At 31.4% G+C, this 26036-nt stretch overlaps 1 protein-coding gene across 2 annotated transcripts in view; it reads right to left on the bottom strand.

Annotated features, from left to right (window-relative positions):
* Nucleotides 1-17123, bottom strand: part of LOC108908837 (paired box protein Pax-5) — a 172932-nt gene extending 155809 nt beyond the window's left edge. For both annotated transcript variants that reach the window (XM_018712984.1, XM_018712985.1), the window contains exons 1-2: nt 17063-17123; nt 14107-14145 (exon numbers count right to left, since the gene is read on the bottom strand). In XM_018712984.1, coding sequence (XP_018568500.1) covers nt 14107-14145; nt 17063-17123 — 100 coding nt within the window. The remainder of the gene's footprint in view (nt 1-14106; nt 14146-17062) is intronic.
* Nucleotides 17124-26036: the final 8913 nt, after the last annotated feature.

The following is a 26036-nucleotide window of genomic DNA, read 5'->3' as shown; positions in this document are numbered from 1 at the left end:
ACACTTTACACCATCTGGATAATTGGTCTAAATTATTCTGGAGGCGCCTACAATCTTCTAAGGTTTTGACAATGGCAAAATCATCAGTATAAAACAAACAAGGTATACCTAATGCATCAGTTATTGTGCACTAGAAGGAGCTAGAAATTCAGCAGATTTAAATCCATTTTAAACTTCGTACTGGTTACTAGTTAATGATTTCAGTAGCTGCAAAAGCGGATTAGAAAAGCCTGTTATAATACTCTTTGTTAGTATTAATTATTATAGTGTAAAGCGCAGATCAAAAATATGGATAAAGAAATTATCAACTTCCATAGGAAATTAGCAGGCAACAATTCTCAAGAGAGATATAGTTATTTTAATCCAAATTCGCTTCACCAGAAAATTGGATATTATATTTTCATCTAGAAATTAAGTAGCAAATATCTGTACGATTTCCGGCGGTAAATGGAATGAGAGAAAAACGCCTCGTTGGATAAAGCATTATTGGAGCTCGATTGCAAAACGTATAGAAATTCCACGATTTCCATGGTGTGTCCTTAATAGAGAATTATGTTCCGTAAACATAATAAACTTTGTAATTATGATTTTACGCTCAGAGCCTTCTGGGAGTAGTTGGTTTTACTATATTTGCAAATGTGGAACTGGAACCATTGAACCTACGTGTCTTACGCGAATTGTGTTTCTCCAGTCAGTTAAAATTATTATGGCTCTCCATTCTAACTGCAAGTACCACTAGGCCAGTTGGCAATTTACAGCGCCAGCTTGGATTGCAGAGTGGACATGTGTAATAGCGTTGCAGACAAGGTGTTTGCTTATAAATGTTGACATGTAAATTATTTACGAACCATTGCTACTCTTATTTGTTTTTGTTCCAAGTCTACAAATTGATTTCTCAATTGACTAAACCGGACTCCCTACACATTAAATAACACCATTCGAATTGATTAACTCCTTAAATCATATTTTTTTAAGTCAGCTCGCAATTAAATACTAATTGGATCAAAAATATACATTTTAATGAATTAATATTTTGCATGAATTAATAGCGTTTTATTCCATTTACGTTTATAATTTCAAATTTGAATATTTTACAGCTATGTTTACTGCTTGACTGAATGATTGCTTAAAATATACGGGGCCTGTTTAGAAAAATAACCGAACTTTTTGAATTGCCCGGTAATTGAGATATTTAGTGTTGTGTGATTGGCAATACGGAGATTGCAAAAGAGGTTAGCATCTCAATTTTATCATGTCATGAAATTTTAACTGAAGAATTAAACATGCATCGAGTCCAATGACGACGAAACCTTCATTCGAAGGATCATATCGGGAGACGAAAGTTTTTTATGGAGCACGTAGGTGTAAATCTTTACAAAGTGTCACTGTCATACCGACTTTCTAAGTTTGTAAGCAATATAAAAATTATTGTTGAATTTGTTAAAGTATTATCAGACGAGGTCACGTTTTGTCTCAATGGTACAGTGAACCGTCAAACTTGCAGGTATTGGAGGCGGGAAAATCCTCATTGGATGGCAGAGACACATCCCCAACACCCACAGAAATTAAATGTGTGGGCTGGAATAGTTAACAACAGAATAGTAGGGCCTTTCTTCTTTGAAGGAACTTACAGCAGAAAGATATTTAGAGTTTTTACAAAATGACCTTGTTCCAGCGCTTGCAGTAATTTTTCCTAACGGTAATGACCCTGATATTCCTGATGACACCATATGGTTTCAGCAAGACGGTGCACCTCCGCACTATGCACGCCCTGTTCGAGATTTTCTGGACAATTGTTTTCCTAGGAGGTGGATCGGCAGACGAGGACCTATAGAATGGCCCGCGAGATCCCCAGATCTTACACCCCTGGACTATTTCTTATGGGGCTACTTAAAATCCAAAGTGTACGTTAATAGACCACATAATTTAGAAGAACTCCAAAATTGTATTATAGATGAAATAGGTGCACAGAGTTACCCCAGAAATAATTCATAATGTGCACGAATTTCTACACAGACTTGCGTATTGTCAAGAAGTCGGTGGGTGGCAATTCGAACACTTAATTTAGGTAGAAAACTTAATGAATTTTATCTGCTTGACATAGGAATTGTTATTTTTTTAATGAATAAAATTAGAACTAGCAAATAGAGCGGAATAACCGAATAATATCTTTGGATTTGCCTGCTTCAAATGGTGTATTCTTCAAAATGAATGAATTGTTTTTTATTTTTTGTTGTTGTGGGGATAAAATTATAATTAGCAATTTCTTTATATTTTTTCTTTATATCATTTGAAGTGAGTTATTGAAATCAAGTTAATTGTTATAATAAATTCTGCTAAATTTTAAATATGAAACCTACACATCTTTATCTATGGCTATAAACTTTCTATAAAATAAATTTTCAGTCAACAATTTTATCCTCTTTTAAGTTACTGTTACAATACTGAAACTTTATATTCCATTATAATTTTGTCAACTTTTAATCCGGTAAGGATTTAATTTTGTTAAGAAGTCAATAACCCTGAATAGAATTTTTTATTCACTGAATATTTTCAGCCTTTCCGATAAGTTAATTCTAAGAATTGTTGGTCTATAAAGTAACGATATAATCAGCACAGTTCACTGCACTGTTACTATTTTGAGAAAAAATATAGTGTTTTAAGAGCTACCAAATATAGGTAATCTCGTTCTTTCAATTTTTTATTTTAATTAGCATGTAATTTGAAAATAAGTAATGGTAAATACAATTTGTAAAAAAATTATAAACTGTGGTTTTAAAAACTATCAAAAAAAATATTTTTTTCGAGGAAATATTTGTTAATAGCGCTAAGTTACTTGTAAGTTGTGAATCAAATATGCTTTGTTGTAACAGCACGTACTCCATTTTTATTCAAACTATCGCATCTCGACTTTTTTAATTGTAGGGGGTTTCTAGGTTAATAGAACACTATAACAATTTTTGTTTACGGGAATAAGGAAGTCGGTTGCCAGTTTTCATTACCGGCGATAAAAACTAAAATAATATGAATATAAAACATCAATATCGTGAGCTTAACGGTTAACACATGACACTATTTTCGATTAAATTCCATTGTTGATACTAATACAGAATAACAACAAAAAGTTAATAGGCGATTAAACAAGAAATCATTCTACTTTCGTTTTGAAATGAATTGTAATTTAATGCTCATTAAATGTATATAATTTTGGAAAGTATCGCTGAAAAATAAAATTCGCTAGACTTATTCAGAAATAATAAATTATCAGACGGTGCTCGGCTTAATTACTCCCCTAACAATCATTTTCAGTCTCGATCGTTTCCTATTAAGAGATTTATGAGACTCATCCCGAAAAAAGAAAAGAGAGACAACATATCATTGTGCGCTAGCACGACCTGTCTAGAATTACAGATCCATGTTAGACAACATTACCCAATTGTGTTGTTGAGAAACCCTCGATATTCACGATACAGCAGAAATTGCTTTGTTTTTCAAACACGCTTCTACCGACAGTTTGAAAGGGCCTGTTGAAACTCGCCAGGCGAATTTTCGTTAAGAAGTATGCTAAATTTAAAGTAAGTAATAGTTTTTGCTAAATAAATTCCAAATATTTGTACATAGAGGTTGGTAGAAGTACTTTCTTCTTCTTTGGAAAGGTAGGTAAAATAAAGTGTAACTGAGAGAACTGTGTAGTAGGATTTCGATTTATTTGAATCTGTTTTGCCTTTGAGAGAAAGGAATCAAATGAACAGTTAAAAAGCAATATAAATTGATTCCTATCCAGTTTAGGTGATATCTGTAGGAAGGTTGACTTCCACATTCACTTATTAGCGCGATCTATAAAAAGCAAAGAAGAGTATTTGTAAAAATTCTTTCAATATACAGGGTTGGCCATTTCTGGATACATAGAATTGTGCGTAAGACAAGAAAATAATTGCTTTTACATTTTCAGACGAGTGCAATCTGCAATGATGTTTTTTTAATGATTGAAGATGCATGAAGAGAATTCATCCCCTGAATATCCAGAATAGTGCAATTTTCAAATTTCTTTGATTATCATTCAGAACTTGCTTAACCATATCTTTCGCATTATACTTGGCTTTATAATGAATAAGCATTGATCAACCTAGTAAATAAAAACTCAAAAATATTGTATTTCTATTACTTTTCGTATTAATATTAGATTCAGTGGAGTAGTTATAGTTATACAGGGTGTTTCTTAATAACGTGCTGATATTTATGGAGGTTATTCTTGGGTCCAGTTTAAGAAAAAAACTTCATATGAACATATGTCCTAAAAGTCTTAACTACAGGGTGCTAAAGTTTTATGAAAAAACATTTTTTTATGATGAACTTTGGTATTGCCCTAGATATTTTTTCAAATTTGGTACACGCCTTCTATTCATCGAGATGCATTTTCTGATGTACAAACAATTTTATTATTTTTGTCAGTGGCGTCTGTACAGGTTTTGTATTGAATATTTTCAGCGCCGGACTGGCCATAAGGAAAAAAGGGATAATTCCCGATGGGCCGCGGCCCGAAAGGGCCGCTTGTCCCAACATTTAATTAGATATATTTCAAAAATTTGAAACTTTTTTAGAATGGAAAGCAAAAAACATTAAAAAATTTTATGTTTTTTTTTGGGACATTTTATTTAAGATTTTATATGTTCGAAGTACAATTTTTCGTTAAGTCTGCTGAAATATTTATTTGTCTTAATAAAGCTTGTGTTTTGTTTTTGCAAAGCATATAATTAAAAGTAACAGGACAGATTGTTCTATGGATTTTTTCTTTTCCATAAAAAGTTATAATTTTTAGTTTTAATACAAAATTTAGTTAAAAAAGGACACAATTTTTTGAAAACTTTACATATGAAATTAATTTATATCAGTGAACGATTTAATACCTGCAAGTTCAAAGTTTTCAGTAAATTGCAGGAAGAAACCCTAGTAAAAATTGAAAAATTGATCTTATCAAAATTGACTTACTAACTTCAGAACATCCAAGTTTTAGAAATAAGCTTTTACTATAATATTATTTTCAGATTTGTCAGATGTATTTTAATCGAAATTGCTGAAATGAGTGAAGTTTCACATGTATGTTATTCTTTTGTATACTATTAGGTTAATACATATGATTTAACAATACGATTTCCTTGGTTTTATTTTCGTACAAATAATTGTGGTTTATTCTAGAATTAAGTTCTTAGATTACAGCTCTCATATTTTCATGTCCTATTTAATATAAAATACAAAATCGTATTCTATGGTTCAAGCTTAATAGATTAGGTAGAATTATCTACTGAAAAAAATATAACAAATCATAAACTAATTGATGGATAAAATAAATAATACATTTAAAAATTTTCAATCTTCTCAACTTTGGAAAACTCGACATAAATAACGACTATTTCAAAACTATACACTAGAAAAAACCGTTTACTTTTTACAATGGCAAGCCAAGTCAGTTTAGAATTTTTTAGGGCCGCTAGTTTGAAAAATTTCCGGGCCGCTTTTTTCTCCCAGTCCGGCGCTGAATATTTTTGAAGAAAAATATGTTACGCCACTGCTTTTTCTTAAGGTAAAAATCATTTCTGAAATCCTCATTCCTTTCTGAGTAAATGTAGTGTCCTGAGTTTTTTTCGTTTGACGTATGGTTTTCGCATAAAAAAAATCATTCATTTGTACGCTGTTATGAAATTGGGTACAGGGTGATTCACTATATTTTGACCCCCCTTTAACTTTTTTGTTTTAAGAGTTACAAAAAAATGTAAAATACGAAAGTTGCACGATTGTGTATTAATATTTCGAAAATGATAGTGGAAAAACAAATGAAGTCCAAACAAAATGGTCGCGGATGTTAACTTTGTTAAGTTAAATGGAATACCCTATATATTTTTACTTATTTGGATGGAACGTTCCCTGTCGAGCATAGACATATAGGGTTTGTTGGATCCATCTCTAACAATAAGCAAGATACTTTTAAAAAACGAAAAAAAGGTTTTTCATTAAGAAAACAATACATCTTGTAATTGTTAGACCTCTTTCAGGCATTTCTGCCTTTTTTTCAATTACGTAAGGATATACAGATTTAGTTATAATATAACGAGCGTTCAAATAAAAACGTGGTCGAAGTTGGCTCTGACACATTGGACGTAGGGAGTAGCTTATAGCGACCAACTTAACCTCATTTCTCAACGAGCTGTATAGCAGCTGTCAGTTTCAATAACGTTAATGACTATATAACTTTATTTTAAAGAATAATCGTGATAACAATAACAAACAATTATAGGAGCTACGGAAAGTGTCCCCCTCCTTGTTATAACAGTAAATTAAAGCAGCTGCTGAAAGTGTCCCCCTCCTTGTTCCAAGCACTTTTCACACTTGTTCCTCAAAGAATTAAAGACATTTTCTAAGATGCTCAGGGTATTGTTAATTTCACGAATCTTGTCTATAAGTCGAGCCTGCAGATGGTTTTAATCAGGAATAGGCAGTTCAAAAATAGTGTTTTTAAGGTAAGGCCACAAAAAGAAATCACACGGCGTAATATCACATGACCTCGGTGGGAATTCATGTTCAGCATTGAGACTTATTAGTCGATTTTGGAAAACTTCCCTCAACATATTCATCGTCTCGCCTGCGTATGTGCCCTTGCGCCATCTTGTTGAAAGTAAAAGTTTGTAATTTCGTTTTCTTCCAGCTGGTTAACAAAAGGAGCGATAATTTCTTCTCTATACCTTTGCGCAGTAAGAGTACCATTAAAAAAATAGGTCCAAAAATCCTTCGATTGAGAGCACACCAAACTCCAATTTTTTGAGCGTGTAGAGGGCCCTCGACAAAAAAGTTATCTGGTTTTTCAGAAGACCACATTCTCATATTCTGTGAGTTTACGTAACCACTTAAATGAAACCAGGCATCATCAGAAAAAAAGGTGATATTATGAAGTTCACCGTAGTTGTTTAAAAACCATTCACAAAATACAGCCCGTCGCAGAAAATCAACTTCATGAAGTTCTTGCTGACAAGTTAAACGATAGGAGAACAAACGCAAATCTTTTTTTAACACTGTGTGGCAGGTACCGACTGATACTCCCACCATTTGTGATAAAACACGTACAGAAGTTCTTGGCGCATTTTCCATTATTTGTTGGACATTTTCTTTTAATTCTTCAGTCCGCTTTTTAGGTCGGCCGCTTCCTTCTTTTCTTGTTACACTGCCCGTTTCACGAAAAACATTAACACAACGCTGAACTGCACTTTGAAAAATTTTGTACTCAACAACGCCGGGAAATTGATTTTGAAATTCTATGAAACATTCCTCATTAGAATACTTCCATATTCCATCAATCTTGCGTCCATTTCTAAAGTAGGACTCTATGATAAACACTTTTTGTTCTTGAGAAAACACCATTTTAAACGCTTTTTAAAACGAAAATATTCAAATTGATAGCGGCGATATAGCGCTTTGACAGATAACGTTTAAGTTCATTTGCTATACGCTACGCCCTACGTCCAAATTTTCAGAACCAACTTGACCACGTTTTTATTTGAACGCTCGTTATAATATAACATATTACAATACATTATTTTTATCAATCCAGGAATTATGTTTGTTATCGTAACCTAACCATAACGTGATTTAGAAAGGAACTAAGGCCGGCTCAAAGCTGCTTATAGTTTCAGTCTTTGAGTTCGCGGTTAATAGACGTGTCGTATAGTACAGATGCATTTAGTCGTTTGACCTTAAAACTTTAAAAATTTTTGCCTCTGGCGCTTTTTTTTTCTTTGTCGCCCACCTAGTAAAAAAGCCACGGGCCTCACCTATTCACAATGTCACGAGCCGTCACTGGGGTATTAGGGTAGATTCTACCCCTAATTAACTTCATCGCGAGCTCAAAGGAATAAAAAATTTGAGCGTATTTTCAAGAGAAACAAATTATAGGTTACGCCAGAACGTTATTGGCACGTAAAACAAATAATAAACAGTGTTTAACAACAGTTTAAAATACTGGCAGTAAAATTAATTTCTAGTACAATAAAATAAAATATATTACACAAAGACATGATTTAGTTGCATATGAAAATATTATTTATATCGCGTTTCCAGATGTCAGCTAATGGCTGCAAACGCAGTAAATGCTATTAGATAAATTTATTCCTAGTCAAAATTAAATACCTACTCGCTTGCCAAATCTGCATAACACAAATTTTGCGCAAACAACCAGCAGGACGTCGGGCGTTATTCGACACATTTATTTAATTATTATATTTGCGACCAAACCCACAGCACATACATAATTACACACAGATCACAGCAACATATCACGCATATCAGCTCGCTAGTAAATTTTATTTTAGCGCACGTTTCCAGGCTTGCCATTGGTGTAACGAGTGTAAATAATTATGAGAAATGCATTGCGGTAGTCGACTAAGCCAAATAGAATAAAACGAACACTTATTGGCAGTGTAGGAGTTGAATTACTAATTAACGGGAATATAAAGTAGAAAGTGGATTCATTTTTTAATTGCGAGATATCTAATATTATATTTATACAATCTCCTCTGTAGGAAATAAGTCAGCGCTGAAATATAATGTTGCCGGTGACTTGATTTTCGTTTGTGAGAGTGGTTTAGCCGTTGTTTTTCGTGACAAATGAAACTGAAAATCCGCGTTCGTTAATGGTTGTAGCATTAATTTAACGTTTGTTTATAACGTCCATGTTTATGTTAAAACGACTTGAGGTAAGGATTAGGTTCCCTTTACCAATCGGCATTTAATTTTGTCGGTCAATTTAGGCGATAGCCAGGAAAAGAGTCAAAACATGAAAAATTTCTTATTTATATTAGTGACACATATATTTTATTTTTAATAAATAATAATAATCCTATGAATATAGGGTGTTAATGATAGGTTTTGCCAAACTTTAATGGCCTATTCTACTGATGAAAATAATCAAGTGTTGCCCTATAAAAATTTTTGATAGGACGTTAAAAGTTTCAAATATTTATGTTATTTTTCTTGTAACTTCACTAGCATAAAAGATTGAGTCATCAAATTTGGGGAATGACATTTTTCCAGTAGGGACTATTTTTTCATGGATAACTTATTCCAAAACGCACTCCAGTGACATAGTTATTGGGGGAGTGGGGGACCTTTAAAAAAAATCGTACGCCACTGGTTTTTTAAATAATTTTAAATGTTTTTAAAATGTACAATTAATTTGTGGTAATAAAATGTCCTTGTAAAGTATTCGTAAAAGATACTTATTATGACAATTCGAAATGGTTTCCCTTGTAAATTTCGCTTCATCGATAAAACCACTGACAAAATTCAATTCTCGGTTGATAGTCATCTTCATTCAATGCATGAACTATTTGAAACTTTTAACACCCTGTATCTCTGTAGGGACGCGTCCTATAAAAAATTTTTGTAGGGCAAAAGTTGATTATCTTTATCACTTATCATTAACACCCTGTATAATGAAAGTATTTCGAAAATTCCAAACTAAATTTCGATTTAAAAGTACATGTGTCTAAAAATGTGCATAGAAAGGATTCATACTATTATTTGCGACAGGTCACTAAGGATCTATTTCGTTTTTACTATTTAATTTAGAAAAACGTAACTAAACATGAAAAGTTTTTTTAAAACTCCAATATTAATGCAACAAAAAGATATAAATATAATACTATAAAATTATGTATTTTCATAAATATTCTTTTATACAGGACAGAAAAATGTCTGCTACATTTCATAGTTTGGTGTATTTTTTTTAAACAAAATAGGTATTTGGGTGATTTAGAATCAAAAGCTCTAACGACGAGAGGGTTTTGAGATTAATCTTCCAAGACACAGAGTTGAATCTTTAGAGAAATTTTACATTCGCTGCAAAATATTATAAAATTTGAGCTAATTAAAAGAAAGCCACCAAATTACTATATAAATATTCTGGGAATTTTTATGCCACTATTGATTTTGAAATTCAATCAGATTAATTTTTAACTGCAATTTGAAGAAAAAAGAAAAGAGCGTTTTTGACAGTGACATTGACTACCTATTAATTTCAGAATAAAATGTAGGTTTTTAAAAAACCTGTGGTTATGTATTTAAATCAGTAATTTTAAAATGTCAGTCAGTTTTCTTTTGTGAAACAAGAAGTAGGAAACTAGTAATTTTAGACTTTTACTTGTTAGAGGCCTAATTTCTAGAGGTTATGACTCATACAGAAGAGACATTTTACAATACAAAATTTGTTTCCGTTATTATTTTGCGTTATAAACTATCACTGCAAAAAATAGTATAATTTCTAAGCAAAATCCCAAATTCTGTAAATATTTCGTTTGTCAGTAAAAAAGATTTTGTGGTAAATTTATATTTAATTTATATATAAATTTTGTGAGTATTTTTGTAATAATGGCATAAAGATTTTCAGAATAATATAAGTAATCCCGTTCTGTAATAAATTTGTAATTTTTTTAACTTTAACAATCAAACGTCATTTTCTATAGTCGAAAATTTACTATACATTAATGATCTAAGACAATATGATAATAATAATAGTAATAATAAGAATAATAATGATGATTATGCGATTTTGAGACTTTAGCTGAACTTCCTGATAATAGATGGCGCAACTAGGATGTGGATTAACATGTTGCAGCTGTCCACCAAATTGTTTATAGTCTTTTATTTTTACGAGGGTTAAATAATGATTTAAAACAAAAATAAACAATACAGTGCAAGTTTTTTGTTACATTACTTCATTTTGTGACAAGATCTGAAAAGATGCCTAGCACCCCATTCTGTCATGTCTTATTTTGCTTGAGTTGATAGTGCCAACAACAGACAATAGTAGCGACCAGTCATTTCAGTGTAAACCTACAATACAATGGATTTAATCGCATCGTCTCCCACTCTTTTTCAAATCTGAAATTGTTTGTGTCTATGGGAATTATGAGAATCGTATAATCGATTATATTTGTCTCTACAGTTGTGAGAAAAGTATGACTAATGTGCAAGCTTTCACAAACTTTTTCATTCCACATGAAATAGTTTAATATTTTTATTACTTTTTATTATTAAAAAAAACACTTAGATATCAAAAAGGAACAAACACCTGTTAAGTACTGTAGGCAATCTTTTGAAAAAAATTGATAAAGAAATGGAAACGACCCTCTTAACCATTAGTCAAGTGCGACATACGAAAATTACGCCAGGAGTTGTGATTTTGCATATTGTCAGCGCCACAATAATATCAAATAATCCGATCTTGTACCTAGGCTAATTACAAAACAAATGTTGCGTTACGATTACAATTAGGGCTGGTTAATTGGCTAGTTAGGCATAAACCGCAACCCCGTGTTAGCCGAGGCGATCCTATCTGCTTTATATCCTTTACGAGGTTTGACGTATATGTCCTTTAAATGCGTTTGACGCATTATCTATTGTCAGCCTTGGTTTAAATTGTTTAAGATTTAAATATTTAACGAAGCACGTTTAGCGTTTAACGTGTTTGCTTTACTCAAAGACACAATCGTGAAAACTAGTTAATTTGAAATGATTGTTTTTATGAACCGTAAATGCCGATAACGTTGAAAGTTAATGGAGACAAATGTCCACACAATTATAATTTTATTAACATATTGATATGCGAATTATGCAGTGGTAGAAACGAGGTTTTAAACGGGTACCGACATGATTTCAGAAATTGTCAGAGACGTTACTGAAGACATTCCAGTTAAAGGACAATGTTAAAAATCGGTCAGTTTCTGCACCACTCTGGAAATTTCCATAGCTATCTTAAATGATTTTCTTTTGAATTCTTTTTACCATAATTTAATATGATGTAAGCTACTACATATTTACAAACGTATCACTACATATTTTTTTTTTTTTTTGACAATGAAAGTCGAAATATTTATACAAAATCGCCGGTGGGCAAACGAACTGAACAAAATGTATAAAACTCCGGGCTTATTAAATACCAATTAAATTAATTGCCGACAAAACACCTGTATGTACACACTAAGTGATTAAATGCTCATTATAGCAAAACCTAAAATTACGCGTTGTGTGTGTGCAAAGGCAAAACTAATCAACGTTAATAGAATCAAAATATGGTGCAGTTTAATTAGGAAACTAGGATACACAATCACATCAATAATTTAAATTTGAGGGATAATAATACACTCATTAAAGTCGAGTTAGTCTCATGCATGCATACTGGCAGCATTTCGTAACAGAATCTAACTGACTATCAGAGAAATATCAATTTATGCTAACTACATACTCATTTTCATAGCCAGCTACTTATAGATGGTGCAATACCTCGTACTCAGTTATTTGCGATTTTCTGTGTATACCATTAATTTTGCAAAAGCTACAAAAATTGCGGTGCAATTGCACAATACGGTATCTAATGCCTTTGTCACGAAATAATCAAATAGTCAATTGATGAAACGTACAATTATAGGAACTTAATTCTATGATTATTCTTTTACAATAAATTAGATGTCGTAGGTTCATTTTTTAACCACAGATTTTTGTAAACGTCGTGCTATAAATTTGAGTGTTTGCTTATTTATTAATAAATGTATAAAAAAATAATAACGCTGAGAACAAATATGTAGATTTAAAAAAAGCAATGACACTCGTAACTAAGAAATCAAATAAGATAAAAAAATACATGACAATTGTTCGAGTCGTCAAACGTATAATAACAAGTTCAATATTTTTAAGAGAAAATGGGATCCACAAGATATATTAAAATGTAAAGCAGGTGTAAAAGTTATTACTTCTGTATTTTAAATCTAAATAAAATACTTCTGTCTTATTATAGAAAACAATATTTAAGTTTATTATTAAATTTAAAATGAACATTTATACACATGTACATAATTTTTTTAAAACCCTGACTTCTACTCTTTACTTCTGTGCTTATCTTCCGAAAAGAGTTAGGATTGTAATCCATTTTTCACTTTTCCAAGATAACCTATATGTTTATGTGTATAAATCCCTTTCTGTTTTAATCTTGAAAAATACAAACAGTAAATATTGTATACTGGCCTACAAAAAATAATCTAAAATATTGTTTGTAAATCAATATTGTGTTCTTAATATTATTTTTTTATACATCTGTACGTATTACTTCAGTGATTGTATTACTATAATTATTATTATAATTACTAATATAAGTAGCATGGCTCATCAAATGGAAAGGTGCACGAATTGAAAAATATGGGTATTTTAGACATAATAAAGTATTATAGTCCAGTCATTGAAGGTAAAATACGGTATAATTTTCCCAAACAGTACCGACTTGCACCAAAATTTGGATTTAGGTTCCACTTACCCTCTACTTCACAGTTGACCCTGTGCCGGGGGCTGCTTTTTATTTTTTAGGGGGTGAACACTAAAATAAAAGTAAAGGGTTTTACAAGCACTTTAAAAAAGGTTCTAAGAGTATTCCCTGAAAAATGCATTGGTTTTTGGTTATTTCACGTTCAAACTTTCAATTTTGGCGTTTGACGAATCAGTACCAACCTTCAGCAAGCTATTACTCCGCCTGCATTGGGTTTACAGACACCATAAATACATCATTCTTTTTATTTTTTGATAAGCTACATTTTGTATAAGAATAATTTTTTTTATAAAATGCTTACTTTTTGAGTTATTCGCGAAAAACCGTATGAAAAAGTGGTTTTCTTGGATAAAAAATTTACACTCACTCGCGAATAAGTCGAAAAGTATTGACTTTCAGAAAAAACTTTATAGAACAAAAGATGCTTAGAATTAGTCAATATTCCCAAAGTTATTTTCAATGTAACATTTTTCACCCCCGAGAAGGGGTGGCATCCACCCTCAGGGTAAAAGCAACCCCCGGTACAAGGTCAACTTTGAAGTAGAGGGTAAGTAAAACCTAAATCCAAATTTTTATGAAAATTGGTGCTGTTTGGTAAAATTATACGGGAAAATGGTCATTGACTAGACTATTAGTTGTGCAAATGTTTACAAACTGGCCCAAAAATTAACCAGATTTATATTGAAAGGGACAAGGACCTTAGAATTAATTTGGCATCTACACAGGATAAATAAATTTTAACTCACCATCACTTGAAGAAGATCCAACGTGGGAACCACCGTCCCCTGAAAAAACTAATTTAATCAATTTTATAAACCTATTTTAGTAAATTTTGAAATTTATTCATAATGGCTATTAGTTGGGCCAGTCTGAATATTTCCTATCGATGATTTTACTATTATTTATGTATTTATCCAACTTTAATTCACTCGATTGGATAAAAATCTTTTATAAAATAAACTAACTCCAGAGTGTATCCAGATATGTATGCATAAACATATAAATAATAATCAAATTGGTTAAAACAAATCAGTGAATAATCTAAGATAATAAACAATAAAATTATTCAATATATAAATAAAAGATTTATAAAATTTATTTATTTATTTTTAAAATAGAAAAGATAAAAAAACATTATAATATTAAGTCTAGGTCCAGTTCTAGGAATTCTGTAGCTTAAATTGAACTGGGCATAAAGCAAACAATACTTTTGTTAACAAGCTTGAATTACAATATTTTGCAATGTGATACAATTCAATTAAATGTCAATAATTGGCCAAGACATTACTTGCAAATATCAAAAACCATAATTGTTAAACATCATACACCGGCAATATGGTCTTGCCCTTTAAGGAGCAATCAATCAAAAAAATTTTCACAAAGAACGATTAAATTGAATCAAAAACAAAAATAAAGCACAAGTGAAGAGCACGCGCACCGTTGTTCAACAAGCACCGGTCGAGAATATTTCTGGCCTTGTTCTGTTCGGGATGATGGCGCATCTTCAAGTTCTTTTGAGGCTGAACATGCAGCATTCGTTATTATTTATGAGGCACAGCACTGTGCGGTGTTCTACCTTCAAATACCGCTGACATATTTCACATATCGTGAATAAACGGTTCGGATTTTCCACGTACATATGCCAAATTCTGTTACTGGTCTCTTTAACCCGTTCTAGTTGCACTTACTTTAAATTTAATCCGCCAGTTTAGAATATTGCTTAGTTATAATTTAAAAAAATATACAGTGTGTCTCCGAATGAAGTACCGTAGAAAATTAAAAGACGAATACGAAAATGTCATGGTTGTTACCGTAAAGCAGTGGCGTACTATTTTATTTAGAAAAATATGCCAAATTTTAGGAAAAGCCCTCAGATTTTGGACAATGTTTACATAAATACATGTGCCCAATTTCAAATTATTTCACTTACCTACTAGTTTTAAAATTATCTAAAAAAATTTAAAATATTTTTTGAAGTTTAACACCTTGTATCTTTTTAAAGAAGCGTCCCAAATAAAAACTTTAAAGGAAAGACTCAACTTAAAATTTAGTATCTTTTCTGAATATTGCATTAATTTTAATCAAATAAATTAACAAATTATTTTCTGATATACCTAATTGTATACCTAAATTTATTTAGGGTTATTAAATAAAAAGGAAAACAACTAATCTAAATTTAGTTGTTATACTGGTTACTTTATAATTGATAATGGGATACAAAGTTCGGCGTAAATTTAACCTGAAATTACCCACGTACTAACTTCCTCTATAATGTTCCTAAAAATCGATCGGGGATCATAAAATTACATGCAATCAATGGTTATTAAATGAGTGATCAATGAGAGGCGATGTAAGTCCACCCACTCCATGAAATTATCTGGAGATTCTGCCCCGTGTAAGATCGTTTTTGGCGTACGAGTACAATTTAAAAATTTAATCTATTGCCTAATTCGTGGTATAGTATTTCAAACCGAACATGATCTGAAAAACGGCAACCCAATCGAACGGTTCGTTTTTAATGGTTCCTCGGTGAAGTTAGGTGGTTGAGTTGGCTGGGTCGCTTTTTATGGCTTTATGGACATCTTGTGGATAATGTATCGACTGGACCAGCGATGTAATCGCTTGTAAATCAGTGCCAATATGATCTTTGCAGAAAACAACAACCATTCTTAAATTGCTATTTCAAGACTAATTCTCTGCAATTTAGAAAACTATAACTGAGATGTGACAGTCAACTAAAACTTTTGGGGTCTGTAGTCGTCGACCACGATGCTTAAGAAAGCATGAAATATAATTGCTACGGCAGGACATGTTTATTAAAATTTTCTTTTAGTCTGTCGCTGAATAAGTATAAGTATAATTAAATTAATTGGAGTACGGTCATTGTAATTTTTAATGTAGTACACGCAAATTTAATATTTTCAAAAATATCTGACAATGGAACCTACTGGAACCTTTACAAAAAGAATCTACACTAACTATATTTACGTAATTGTGAAAATCCTAAAAGGCCTCTGTAAGGTACTTATATTTTTTTGCAACATCTCTCACCACTAGAAAGGAAGGCTCTAATCTTATACAGGGTGTGTTACCAATTGCGATTAAAATAGATAAGTAAGAGTAGGATGATTTTTGATAGTAATTTAAAAAGCTACCTCAAAAAAAAATAAGGGAAAGCATATTTTTTGGTGAATTCATTTTTAAATTCATTTTCGTCAAAGAATAACATTTAAGACAAAATAACCCAAGTAGTGTTATTATAGGAAAATTTTGTATAATATAATGCAACTATTTAAAATGGAAACCAGTTTGAAATTTTAAATTTGCATTAATAATAAGCATACAACTGATGCGCCAGTCAGGTGTATAATTTTTCTATCAGTTGTTAATCTACGCCTAAGATCTAAGTCGCTGCAAGAATTAATAAAATTAGGGAGATTAGTATGCATTTTCCTATGCTCGAAAAATTCCCCGACTTAAAAAATTAATTGCTTGCATTCAGGCAAAGATTGAGACATTACTTTCTTTAATTTTCTTAATATATTCATGCGAAATGACGCAAATTATTTTTCTTGTTTGCATATTGAATGTTTTATTAACATCGAACGTTAGGATAATATATGCTAATAACAAAATTACGTTAAATGTTCACAGTCGGACAGGGTAATGAATTATGGTCGTAAAAAGTAAAATTAGACTTACGTTTCTTCTTGTGTTCCTGTTCCTGTTGATGCATTGCACCTCCTGAGGGGTCTAACATCATGGAGTGCCCCAGGTGCCCCCCATGACCCCCTGGCTGACACTCCATCGTGATCATACTACCCTCAATGATTAGTCCTCACTGAAAAATAGTAACCGATATATAATGACAGATACCAAAGTTAAAGGCTATTAATTTTTAAAGTTGATAAAATGACAGACTTTAGTCTGTGGAGAGTATGTTTCTTTAAGATAAAAATGTGGCTATATTTCAGAACTTAATAAACAGTCGACGTCAGAGATAAATAAAGCATTTTCAAAAGATTCCACTTTCCGATTTCACTATTTATTTCCAAACGTCAGCCATGTCTTCCCAAGTAGTAGTTAATCGGGTAAAGAAACCGATCAGTGACAGTAAAATGTTATCTCCGTGGTACATTATGATCTGGAACTGTCATAGATGTTATGTGTGAGTTACAAGAAAGAAAAGTGAGAATATGTCACGTAAATCATGACGCGGATCTGCAAAACTAACTCGCTTACCATATGGCCTTATTTATAGGTAACCAATACATCTATTCCATTAGACGCATGAATCAGACTTGCTCTTCGGAAGATTTTAATGATCGTTTAGAGGATGATACACTTTAAGCGTAAACTTGTAAATCTAGATTTTATTTCGTTTTGCAAATGTATGTGCAACTAAAGAAAATATTCTAAAATAATTGGAAAGATTATGTGTGCGGAAGAAAGGTTCCAAAGTAATTAGTTGAAAATAAATATACAATTTCGAGTTTCTTAGTCTAAAATTAAATTATGTCATATTTCACATTTTTACTTAACATCTGTTGTATTTTGAAAGTGATTATTTTTCTTACGTTAAGCTTTGCCACTATGTTTATTGATTTTATATTATATTATTTATTAATTCTTTTTTACATAATTTATTAACTGTCTCTTCTTAGCAGAGTCTATTTCCTCTAGTCTAGATGTATTAACAGAATGTGCCTTTGTTCAATATATTAAGATTATTTTTTAAATTTTGTGTTTTCTCAACCTTCAGAAAACTTTCATGTAAAATAATTATCTCCAGAAATGGAACCAATTTATTATAATTATGTTAATTAATGAATCTGATTATTACACTTAGGATATCCTACCTACCAATGCCCCTTTTAAATAAGAGCGTGTTTCCGTCAGTGAAAGTAGGCTTGGTGCGACAATAAAATAGAAGCATTTTACAAAAGATCGTTAATGATTCCAAAGGAGCTCAGCTGTTGCGCCACGCGTTCCCGGATTATCAGATAAAGGTGAGCAACATAAGGTCTAATGAAGAAGCCGACATTTTCTTGACTAGGCGGGAATCAGCCCAACGAAAATGCCATATGTCATTGCTACCCTTTATTACGACTTGAGCGATAAACCCGGGGTTGGACCTTCATTTGCTTTTAGTTTCCTCCGTGTATGATTTGCGGTTTTTTATATCTTACCTGTGGTTTATGGATAATGGAGTATTATATAATGTATAAGCCACGCTCGCCGCATAATTGTTTCCTTTTCCTCTTTGGTTTCAGTTTTTAGCGACGTGTAAGCAATCATTAAAACTTATTTGTTTTAGGAATAGTTTCCTACATGTATTTTTAAAAAAGCAATTCCTTTCAGAGCTAGTGGTTTGAGGTATTCCAGGTGGTGAATAATATTTCATATCTTTTCACTTAAGAGTAATATTTGTATGCCGTATATTGCAGTCTACAACGTTTGAAAATGTATCGCGGTACCAAACCTTAACGGGTATACCATTCAATAAATTGCTGTAAACTGCAATAGGAACGATTCTACAAGTTGAAGAATTGTTGTAAAAGTGAATACATTGAAAATCTTAGCTATAATGAGGATGTTAATGTATACATTCAAAGAGATAGACAATTACAAAAACAGTTTTATGATTGACAATTAAGTTTTAATTAATTTTCAGTCGTCTTGTTACTTTGAAAGACAATTATGTTTATTTCATTGCATATTGTTAATGAAGTCCAAATATAAGCGCGTGATTAAAAGGGGCACCATTTTTTATGTCCTATAGGTAATGAGAATAAATTATCCGGAGTACTATCTAACTGCATGATTAGAATATCTTGTTTTAAGATAGCTACTAAAAAGGAAGCTGCTTAAAAAGCACGAAAAACGATTTATCAGAAATCAGAACAACAAGAAAAAAAGAAAGATAAAATTATGTATTCGTTTTCTTTTATGCCATCGATTTCGTGAAAATTTATTGAATCATATCCTCAAGCAGCAAGATTACAGTGAAAAAAATAGTAAAATATAATTTATAATTAAAAGTAATTGTTAGGTTACAACTAGATCACGAAAAAAACAAAGGTAGAACTATCTGCTAATAACATGAAAACAATAACAATAAAAAAAGTGGAAAATGTTAATATCAAAGTATATGTAGTAGTGTTTTATAAAAGTTTATTTATGATCATATTTTTGACAGAGATTTTTTTAAAAGAAATACATATAGATAGATGAGTTCATTTTCTTTTCATTTTGTCCTGATATGGGTACCTGCCCACATAGAACTGATCCGTCCACATTAGATATGGTTTAACTATGTTATTGTTGCTGCAATACAAAGAAGAGACGCTGTCTCTAAAGTGAAGATGGAAAGAAACATTCGCCAACATTTAATCAAAGTGAGTAAAATGATCTTATTCGCAATCTAGATTTACCAAAAGACGTAGCTAAATATTTAGTTAGAGAACTGAAAAAGAAAAATCATGTAAGTTTTGGGAAATATTTTTCTTCAGATGAGGAGTTTCTGTTAGTGTATTGTTCCGATTTTAGAGACCTAACAAACGAGTTAAAACACAACATTTATAAAGACAACGAGTTGATATTATTCATTACTTCCTCAAAACGGTTCAGAGCATAAATGGCGAATTTCTGGAGGTTTCAAAACCATTACTATTACCATGGGATAGCAATTGAGATCTCCTCATTATCCCTGTTTTGCATTTTCATTGGAAGTAGAGATAGAAGAACCACTATGAGCACAAAAAATTGGTCTAGTCGAGAAGATTCTGCTTCCTCCGCTACACATAAAACGTGGACTATTGAAATAATTCACTAGAGATAAGTTTTCCTCCTCAAACATGTGACAGAAAACCTTTTGGGAAATCACAAAAGCCATAGCAATAAAACCCTAATTGTGGAAATGGTAGAGAGTTTCAGGGAACATAGAGTTTGTGGATTACTTCTCCGATAATTTCAAGATTTCATCAATTCAAAATGGGGAAAAGTATCAAGATAAGTGGAAAGTGAATATGATGGCGAAGTATTATTTCAATGTTGAACACATAATGTAAGGTTGAAGGTAAAAATGGAAAGATAAACCCTCTACATTTTTGAAGACAAAAAAGCTCGTTACAATCGAAGGTGTGGATTAAAAAATAACTAATGAACACTTTTACCCCAAATCGCATAACACCATGGTATGAAACACCCTTTTATATCAATCGAGTGGTCATTTTCTGGAAAATTGTGGTTGCTGGTGCCAAAGTGACTTCAAATTTATTTTCAGCAGATCCGAAATTATGGAGGTAGGGTTATGGAATCCAGTATACAGACCAGTGTCTCCCACGATAGAAGAATACTTAACCACATTCGTAAATAACCCATTTTTATTAAATTTGGGGGGCATTGTCTCGAGAATTGTGAACGCCGGTACCAAACTGACTTCAAGTTCATATTTAGTGGATCCGAAATCATAACAGCAACAGGGTCTGATCAAAATAACAGACCACTTTTTTGTTATGGATAACTGCTTTATTAAGAGTTGTTTCTTTAGCATATCTAGATATTTGTTATTTTTTTTCTTTAGAGAACTCTAGAGTTTATTTATTATTTCGAAGTGAATGTTTACAAATGAAGTGGTCTAAAACTGACAAAATAATTAAAAATCAATTTTCTGTTCTATATTTAAGTAGTTTAGAACCAACAAGAATGCCACACTGATCATCTGAGTGAGGCAAAACAAATTAGACAAACAATTTCGGCTACAAAATTGTAGAAGGGCTGGCGGTGGTCAGTTTTAATTATATTTCTCAAATGAGTTGTATCTATTGGCGTTCTTTCATCACAGCAACGGCTAAGTGGCTGAACTTTTCCCGAGGTATTTATTACACAGTGTAAAGATTGTTGATAATTAAATGCACACGCAAGGCAAATGAATCACGCATATTCATATCTGGTGTCGATAATAATTGAAGGAATTGTGTCTTAATATATCCGCAGTTAATTGAACGCGTTCGAAAATTTAGTTAACCTAAGCTGAGAGCGGCGATAGCAAAATTGATTTATTCGAGTTATTTGAGGAATTCACATAACAATTTCCATTAGTAATTCTTAAATCAATTCGTTTAGAAACCGTCAATAAATCGGACTAATAGAATCGATAAATATGCGCTGATTTATTAATGGACTTCCTATAAATCATGTTAATATAAGCGCATTAATACACCGACATCATTAGACGACAAATGATTTAATATTTACAAATGCCCCGACACTAGACTACTTCTTCGAGCAAAGCAGTGAGAATGAAAACCGTTAACGATGCTATTGTCCATGCATGATTAAACTTCTTTATTACGTTCTCACACCTTGAACGATACCTTTAAATCGAACCGTATCTCTCCGTCTTTATGTGCAGTTGATTTTTTTTATTGGTAGGTATCAGACCGAAAAGTTCGGCCACAAAAAACTCATTCATAAGATAGATAGTAGAGTAAACGGTGCTAAGCATATTATCAGTAAATGTTTTGTTTCGCAAGATTCATGAATAAGTATGAGCTGGTGGAATTAGATGAAAGTGTGCATTGGTATTTGACAAATGACTAGGTAGAACATACAGTAATATCCTTTACTGTCGCGAGATAATTACAACCAATTAATAAATTTCCCTATCTCGTTTCCGTGTATTTATGAAAAAAAATCTCGATCTAATGTCGCCAAGAAATAAGACGCAGGATCTCAAGGCAGATAGAATTCTGTGAAATGTACCATCTTAAGTACAAGAAATAATGACAAATTAAAACCTCCACACTTCTACAGTATTTTAAACTTCATTTTCACTTTCTCTATACTTTTGTTGAAGTACACTAACCAGGACTGAATTTTGGAACACTTCATTAATTATGACGATGTACGTTAGTTGAATGAACTAGAATTTCGTGCTATATCGTCTTGAGAAAATGGATTCAGCTGTTACTTTACTGGGGTTGAAGAGGTACGAAAACTAATCAAAAGAATGTGTTAGAAAGGGATTATCCTTTGTCTAACGTGCTATAAGCATATCTTTTTGTTTACGTCTCTAGTATTATTAGAATCTTAAAAATTCGTTTTAAATTAATATATGAAAATATAAAGGTATTCCATGAAAAAACGGAATTGGTATGTAGATTTCTCTGAAATACGTTGATGATGATGAAGCATGCAAAATAAAACAAGAGTAATAACTGAAAGTGAAACACTGTTTTTGCTACAGTACAAATCCGTTAAAGGTATAATTTGAACGAAAAATAATTGGGAATTTTGACGGATTTGAGTGGTTTCAACTGTCAAAAAGGTATTTCACAAGAAAAGCTTGATCAAATTTAGATTTCAATAAAAAAGCTTTTAAATTTTGAGTTTCTCTTTAATAAAATGCATAGTTTACTAGGAAAAGGTAAAATGTCATAACAATTTTAAGCACAGCTAATCATAGATAAGAGTCAATTAATTTGTTCTAATTCCACAACAATTAAAGGTAAATAATCATGGAAAGGTAAAATCTATTCGTTTAACCACTAGGCTATTGATTATAGGATTTTAAAAGGAACTATGACATTCAAGATATTTTATTACATGAATCGTTCAAATGGTCATTTTAGGTGAAAAAACCGCGGAGTGCTATTAAATTAGAAGGTGGAAATTGGAGCTAGGGGTGAAAATGCACCTCTTTCAGTTTTTTAATTGTAGTTCGAAAACGAAGCAAAATTTCACTACAGTTCATAGGAAAAATTAGAATTAGAAAATTGAATTTATCATCAAAGTGGCTTATTTAAAATATTTAAAATGAAAATTTTAAGCAAAAAATCGTTAATAAACAATTTGAAAAAAGCAAAAAATTCTATTTTTTGATTTTCTTTTTACTTTTTTGCCTCTAGTTTTTTTTTTTGAGTAAAGATAGGTATAGGTATTGCTTCATCAAAAAAAGTAGATAAAATTTCCTTCAAAAAAGAGGCTGTACAGTATTTTTAGATGAGAATTGATATATGGCCAATATTTCGATTTTCGTCGTGTTTGCCCTTATATGTTTTAATTCTCATTTTTTGCAAAAAAAGAAGGATTTGTTCAAGGATTTTCATCACATGACTTGTTCGAAAGGTCATTAAAAATGAAAAATCACGGGGTGCTATTAAATTAGAGGGTTGAAATTTAAGATAGGGGTGAAAATGCACTCTTGCAATTTTTTAAATATAGCACGAAAACGAAGCAAAATTTCGGTATAATTTATAGGAAAAATTTTGTAGAAAATTGAATTTTCCATCGAAATGGCTTATTTAAAATATTCAAAAGAGAAATTTTTTTCAAAGAATCGTTAATAATTTAATTTTAAAAAATGCAAAAAAAATTTTTTGCAAAAAGTCGTTAATAGTTTAATAATTTAAAAAAAAGCAGAAAATAAGATTTTTTTATTTTTTTTTTACTTTTTAGTTCCTTTTAACCCTGTTTTTTTTAAATAATCAATAACCTATACCCTTCATTCAAGTAAATACGAGCAAAATTTTAAATTATTCTGATTCTTGCTCTAACAAAACAACAACTCAAGAGACATAAAGTTTTGTTTAGAAATGGTCTGTTCAAATATGTAAATCATAATTCTCTTTAACGTTACATATTTTTGGACAATTTTCTTCAGACCCTTTCCGATATTGCTCAAATGGCATCAAGTCTGAAGTACATATTTTCATTAGCTCTATGGTTCTTGATCAAGTCCTTAGAAATTATTTTAGAAAAAAATATGTATTCATGTTTTTACAAGAAGAATCAGCTCCAAAACCAGTTAGATTGCACTTTATATTACTTAAAATATTGCTAGCTTTGCCGATGTTTAGAAATATTCCTGGGTTATAAATCAAACACAGCTTTGACCATTTTTATGAAGGTCATTTACATAAATGAGCTTGTATACATTTTCCCAGTTAGTTTTACTGCAACCGGGCATTAAATTTAGTTTTTAAAATTTTATTGCAACTTAGAGAACTCAGGAGTGCATTAAAGTCCACAATAACGCAAAAGAAGTAAACGATGTTTCAGAATTACACTTTAATATCCTTGGTGTTGATGGTTATTATAGAGTCAGTACGTTTAAACAGAGGCCTATACGCAGCTGAATAACGTGAACACCATTATGTAAAATAACCTCTCAATTAAGTTAAAAAATATTCACTGCGGATTGACAAGTAACATTAAGATTCACATCTAAGCATTCCATGTGTAAGTCGACATGCATCTTGTTGCAAAACGCATTCAGAAGGTTAAGTACCCACCATTGCATTCATACGGATAATTGCATAATACGAAACAGTAATTAATATCGCATTTAAATAATCAAAGTCATACGTTTTGTCAGATTTCAATTACGCTTATTGCCTTCGCGTAACTATTTGTTGCAGACGCTACCGCCGATTGGACGTTTATTGCAACTGATTGCCTGATTTTGTTTGCTAGCAACTTGTTTCATTCTCTTAAGGATACATAAAGATGCGTAAGAATTTCAGGAGCTGACGCAAATACTCCATTCGTTTTCTCCGGATGGAAATTTCTTCGCTGTGCTCTTAATATCGATGGGCGTACGTTAAAAGGCATACAGGGATTCACTGTAACTACTTTTTAGTCATTTTTACACTCAAGTTAATATACGGTACCAAAAATGTTAGTATAAAATCAGCAACGATACTTGACCCAAGAAAAACCTACCATTATTCATATTCTTAACACATAACAACTATTAAATTTATAGCTGGTCAATAAATACCAATTTCATGCTCAATCTGAGGGTAGAATATTTCTTTATAAGGGTTATTTTGATTATGTTCCTTTTGTTGCAAATTAAACTATAGGGAATCTCAGGCTGACAGTTGTAATATGTATGTTGGCGTCGACTGTAACATATTACAATTGACATTTACATTTGAATTACTGGTAAACACTTCCCAAGAGACGAATAGAATTACAATTCTTCAATAATAGTTTAAAAGCCCCAAAAGAAAAGAACAATTGAATACTAACGGAAAATCTAAAATTGTATTCCACACAATAAAGTGTTCAACTATAAACATGTGAAAAACATAACAATTTTATTTGCACTATCTCCACTTAAGTAGATAATTTTGAAAAATATTTATATTTTGAAGATGTTTTAGACTAATAATTTACTTCTAATGTGCTATTACTGTTATTTGAACAAAGTATTATTTGATACTTTTTACAGATTGTTACGATTGCACCTTGATGTGTTACAATTTACATCAACCATATGTGATTTGTAACAAGAGCAAGTTTTTCTTTTTTATTCAATTCTAGGTCAGATTTATATTTAGGAAGCTTATAAGCATGTCTAATAAAATTTACATATAACATTTGAAGCACTTTAGTCATCAAGACTACGCATATAATATTTTGTTACAATTGCCAAAGTATTAGCAAATTATTTTTTTAAATTTCGCTTTTATAAATTCCCTCAAAACCTCCAATAAAGTAAGATCTAAAGGTCTAATGTTACAGCGATTTCAAATAGCGAAGTTAAAAACTCTAAGCGATCTACTTATTGTAATTTCAGCTCGTTATTTTTTCCATCAGACAATCGACATGAGCAAAATTTAAATGTTTCAGTAAATAAATAGAGAGATCGGACAGATATATGTAG

Source organism: Anoplophora glabripennis, unplaced genomic scaffold (genome assembly GCF_000390285.2).
Source record: "Anoplophora glabripennis isolate ALB-LARVAE unplaced genomic scaffold, Agla_2.0 scaffold118, whole genome shotgun sequence".
NCBI classification, from domain to species: Eukaryota; Metazoa; Arthropoda; class Insecta; order Coleoptera; family Cerambycidae; genus Anoplophora; species Anoplophora glabripennis.
The sequence above is the reverse complement of the archived record's forward strand: the minus strand, read 5'-3'. Positions and strand labels throughout refer to the sequence as shown.